Here is a 5297-nt window from a genome sequence, read left to right as displayed (position 1 = left end):
ATGCAAATCTAAGGGCAATCCCAGGAGTTCATAGTTAGCTCAGGATTAAGATCAAGTTACCTAGGTCATCGCTTTGAAATAGTCAGTTTTAAACAATAAACAACGTTATAGAGTAAGAGTGACTCATTTCGTGGTCCGATCTTGTACAAACTCTTTTGCACAAGGACACCCCCTCCTTATGTCCAACATGAACGAATTAGGATCACTTCGTTTGTAGCACTTTACAACTCCTTGTAACAACTACAGAGCAAGTCGTATCCATTAGTGTTACCAGAATAAGGTACCTAATCTTATCCATGTATTATAGATCATTTTGACTATTTACTCAAACCTGATCCGCCTTTATGTCTCCACACAAAGTTCAAGTACTCATCAAATAAGGGACTTTTAGGTTTATTGGATCTCTATTCAAGCAATAGATCTATTCAATAACACCTTTATTGAATTTTCAGAATAAGCTCCATTGTTTACATACCACGAGTTTTAGGACATAAAACCCAACATTATGCATGTTCAACAATATTGACACATGAAAAAAAATTTAGGTGCAATCGAGTCACACTCATCTCTTGTGTTGTCCAACCAGCACCCCATGAGATTGTGCCATAAGACACAATTTTTTAAGAAAAAAATGATTTTTTGTGTGTGTGAGTAAAAGAACAAAAGAGTATGTGGATAGACACATCACCAAAATGACCAAATGGATACATAGAACATCGTAACTTAAAATCTCATACATTTTTTAAAACTGGAGTTACAAGCTTTTACATTTTTATTTGTAAAATATGATATTTAACATATTACTACTTTTATAGTACAAAAATAGAACAAAACAATCAAATTAAAACTTCACGTTAAACTAGCACTTCAAAAATATATTTCCTAAATGCATTAAAAAAATTCTAGGCTTCTTGAATCCATATTAAAGTATACTGTACCTCAAACACAAACTATTCAACTCCGTAGATTATATAACCTCACAACTCTCTTTGCACTTCAAACATCCTTTAAATATCTCAGTTTTCAATTGCGAATCACATTTTTGTTTCCTTTTTCCAAGAAACAAGAAATTTGTAAGAAGGAAGAGGATGAGAAAATCAAAACTATGATTTCTCATTGTTAGTTAAAACCAAAGATCCAAAAACCAACATAATAATATTACTAACAATTGCTTGTGGAGTAAGAGTAGCATCAACTTTTATAATACCTTCACTATCATCAATTTGCAACAAATCCAATTGGGATTTCAAAAGAGTTGAAGGCATGAAATGGTTCCCTTCTTTGGCTCTTTTCTCTAATCTTGAAGCAATCACTTCAGCTGGAGCATCCAATAGAACAAACTTCACCACACATTTCATTGTTTCCATTTTTTCATAATTTTGATCACTTGATCTCAGAATCTCTCTATAGTGTTTTTGTAGAGCTGAACAACCAAGAACTACACTTCTTCTACATGTTATGTTTTCTCTCAAGGTATCTCGAATCTTCTCGAGCCATGGTATCCGATCTTCGTCCGAGAGAGGGATTCCTTTCGACATTTTTTCTGCTCATAATGGTGATATACAAATGTTAGCTTCAATCTCAGGGTGAGTTTGAAATGACTTTTGAAGAGTTGTTTTTCAATTAGAACACTTGCGAAAAAAAAAAAATACTCGAAGCCAAAATCTATAGAAGTTTTGAAAATTACTTTTATTTGTTCATAATGTTTAAGCATCTTTTTCAATTTACTTCTGTTTTACAAAGTTTCAGTTTAGTACTTTACTAATTAAAATTTTCAAATTTAGTCCATATTGTGAATGCTAAAATTGATTGATGATGAACACTTATGCTTAGTAAACTGAACAAAATTTAATGAATTACTCAGAATGTCTACCGCTTTCTTAAAATTTGGATAAATAAATAGAATTTAAGTTAAATTACAAGTTTAGCTATTGAATTTTGAGATTTATGTTTATTTGATCATTAGACGTTGACTTTCAAAAGTATTTAATAACTTCCTAAACTTTTAATTTTGTGTTAATAGATCCTTTAACTTTCAATTAGGATTTGTTAGATTATAAATTTGAATTTTATATCTAAAAGAAGTATAAACATTAAATTCTTTTTTTTTTTTTTTTGTACATATCTATGAATTTTTTAAAAAAATATCAAAAGTTTGGAGACTAAATTTGTAATTTAACCTACAATTTATAAAAGGTAAGTTTATCATCAGTCTAAACATTCATTAAACAATGAATAGCTAAATTGAAAAATGTCAACAATATCTTAACTAATATTTAAGTTGACTAAAAAATTAGAAAAAAACAAATAAATAATACTCTTTTAAGTCTCATTTGATAACTTTTTTGAGTTTAGTTTTTAAAGTTTTGCTTGAAATTTTCCATAACAATTTAACAAATATTGAACAAATTTCAAAACTAAAAGTGTAGTTAAACCTCTCTTAGCGAGATTACATGTTTTATATCAATTGAACGCTCAACATTGTCAAGATTTTGTATACTTAATCATCTAAGTAAATGAATAAAAAAAATCATGTTTTTGTCCAATTTTAAATAAATAAAAGGTTAAATTACAAATGTAGTCCATATCCATATGATTTGGAGAAAACTAGAATTAAGTCTCTCTAATTTATAATTAAAATTTAATCCTCACTCCTCTTAATAGTCCATACACAAGAGGTTTATTAGATCATAAGAATTATTTATTTAGGAAATTTTTTTTATCAAATCATAAAAATTAAATTCTAGTTTAATCTCTTTATCATACCGTAAAAACTAAATTCTAACTTTAAAAACTATAGAGATTAAATTCTAATATATTTTTTTATTCGTATGAACCAAAATTATAATTTAAACTTTAAGGATGTGTTTAATGCAATGACTATTCTAAGACTATAATAATCATTTCTTGTTATAGTACATATTATTTTGTATACTCCATCAACACTCATTTGTTACCGTTTTTACTATTTGTTACAGTTACATTCATCATTTTTTAATTATTTTTTAATTATAGTTTACATCTCAAATACATACTATTATAATCCAAACTAAAATAATCTACATCTCAAACACAAACTATTATAATCTAACTATAATAATATAGGATTATAATAACTAACTCTTTACCTCAAACGTTCCTAAATGTTAGTTCTAAGAATGAAAATGATTTAGGAAAGTATAAGAAAAAAGAAATAAGTTGAAGGACCAAAACCAAAATAAAACAAGTGAAGAAATGAGCTTGTGGTACCCTTGTTAGAGATTGGATGAAAATCATCGGCATCAAGAAAAGTGAAATCCAAGGCCTTGCCCAGCATCTCACCAATAGTACTGCACCACACACACACAACCATCCAGTATTAAATGATTTTTGAGAAAGACGATTTTTAAATATATAAAAATGAATCAAAATATTTATAAATATAACAAAATTTTACTGTCTATTTGCGATATACCGTGATAGACTATTATTTGTATCTATCTATGTCATAAAAGATACAGTTCATAATTTTGTTATTATTTCATAAATATTTTCAGCAGTTTTGTCATTAAAATAATTTTTTATAATATAAATAATAAACATGTTATAACTTATTTTAAAATCATAAAATATTTATTTACTAGTTTATTAGATTATTGTTTTAAATGACAAAACTGCTGAAATTATTTTCAAATATAATAAAATGTCAGTCTATTACTCGCTCATGGATATCTATAAGTATAAGTGATAACTGATAGACACGGATAGATGTCTATTAGAAACAGTAATATTTTGTTATATTTGTAAATAAATTGGCTCATTTTCATACATTTGATAACAACCTTAACCCTAGTCATAGTTTGAAATTTCGATTGAAATCTCAAAATTTCAAGATTTTAATAGGTTCAAAATTTCGGTAAGGGGGAATTTCAATTTTCCCTCAATTTCTCGAAATTTCGATTTTCCTCCAATTTCTCAAAATTTTGAAATTTTCATTGATATTTCGATATTTCCATAGATATTTCAAAATTTCAAGTTTTTCGTAGCAATTAGCTATGCTAGCTCAACTATAGAAATGATACAATATAAATCTAAATGTAGTCTTACTTTATAGAAATAATGATTAAAAATAGTTAATTATAGTCTAATTTAACCACAATCAAAGTTCCATTAACTAATTATAACAATTTCCATCCATTTCTATAAATTTTTTCAAAATTTTTACAGAAATTTCTATAAAATCAAGACCTAGATATTTTATATGACATCGATGTTCCGAAACTGAGCCTTAATTTATATTTATTTTTTGAAATTTTTGTTCTTATAATTTCCCAACGACATTTTATCCATATTTTCATCTCACAATTAAGGCCTACAACTCATCAAATCATGGAAAGAGGGGAAACAGGGTCCATTCGATCACAGAGAATAGGCGAATTCTACGGAAAGGATTCCAGATCTTGAGCATCAAATTCAATCAGCGACTCAAAATGCATCTCTGCTGATAACTAACTAATTTCTCCACTACTAGACTCTAAATTGAATCAATCAATCGATCGATTTACAAAGTCGATATATTCAGAGAAGACGAAGAATCGACATAGGTCGGAGAGAGTGAGAGGAGACTTACGATTTTCCAGAACCGCAGACGCCCATGAGCACGATCGCCATAGCTTGAATGAGAAGAAGAATCGGAGATTAATAAACTCAAATTTTGAATGAAACTTACCATTATGAGACCTGAAATTGAAGAATCGAATAGAATACCATTCAAATTTGGATGCTAGAATCCTTATGCCAGGTGATGGACAGAGAATGATGAAATTTTTGGGCAAAGTGGTGAGAGATGGCAGTTGAGAATTGAAGACGAGAACAAAATTAATATCTATTGTTAAAATTACCAATTTGGCCCTTATTTTTCCTTTTATTTCTTTTTGTTTTAATTTCCCACTTAATTGACTAATACCTATTTCTAATTTCTTTTTTTTTTTTTTTTTATTAATAAACATATTTCTAATTTTTCAACATCTACTTGATTGAATAACAAAAGGCATTTCTACTTTAAAAAACTTCTATAGATATATAAGTTTAATTTTTTATTTATATATTTATGTGAATAATTCCATAAAATTTTATAATAATGTTTTAGTTAATATTACTTAATCTCAATATCATATATTAGTGCATTTAAAGTTACATTTATATGAAGGTTAAATTATAAATTTAGTATATTAGTTTTAAAAATTGCAACTAATAAATTTTTATAATTTCAACTTTGGTTCTAACAAGTCACTTAAAAATATCTTATAGAACAAAAT

General features: G+C 27.3%; 1 protein-coding gene across 2 annotated transcripts; it reads right to left on the bottom strand.

Annotated features, from left to right (window-relative positions):
• Positions 1 to 967: 967 nt before the first annotated feature.
• LOC120067110 (P-loop containing nucleoside triphosphate hydrolases superfamily protein) lies at positions 968 to 4883 on the bottom strand. 2 transcript variants are annotated; one of them, XM_039018529.2, is made up of 4 exons: positions 4747 to 4883; positions 4610 to 4652; positions 3250 to 3329; positions 968 to 1543 (listed from the first exon to the last, which is right to left on the bottom strand). In XM_039018529.2, exons 2-4 carry the CDS (start codon positions 4648 to 4650, stop codon positions 1104 to 1106), a joined length of 561 nt encoding a protein of 186 aa, XP_038874457.1. In that variant the 5' UTR covers positions 4651 to 4652; positions 4747 to 4883; the 3' UTR covers positions 968 to 1103. The 2 variants fall into 2 exon arrangements, with proteins under 2 accessions (XP_038874457.1, XP_038874456.1); XM_039018528.2 differs by having other exon boundaries at positions 4610 to 4842.
• Positions 4884 to 5297: the final 414 nt, after the last annotated feature.

Source organism: Benincasa hispida, chromosome 12, assembly GCF_027475165.1.
Source record: "Benincasa hispida cultivar pf3 chromosome 12, pf3_genome.v1.1, whole genome shotgun sequence".
Taxonomy (NCBI): Eukaryota; Viridiplantae; Streptophyta; class Magnoliopsida; order Cucurbitales; family Cucurbitaceae; genus Benincasa; species Benincasa hispida.
The sequence above is the reverse complement of the archived record's forward strand: the minus strand, read 5'-3'. Positions and strand labels throughout refer to the sequence as shown.

What these genes read in the sequence shown, in the direction of transcription:
- LOC120067110 (XM_039018529.2), bottom strand. Translation starts at nt 4,650, where the DNA reads ATGGCGATCGTGCTCATGGGCGTCTGCGGTTCTGGAAAATC. An exon ending in GTCTGCGGTTCTGGAAAATC is followed by an intron (nt 3,330 to 4,609) that starts GTAAGTCTCCTC and finishes TGTGTGGTGCAG; the next exon opens with TACTATTGGTGAGATGCTGG. An exon ending in TCATCCAATCTCTAACAAGG is followed by an intron (nt 1,544 to 3,249) that starts GTACCACAAGCT and finishes CATTATGAGCAG; the next exon opens with AAAAAATGTCGAAAGGAATC.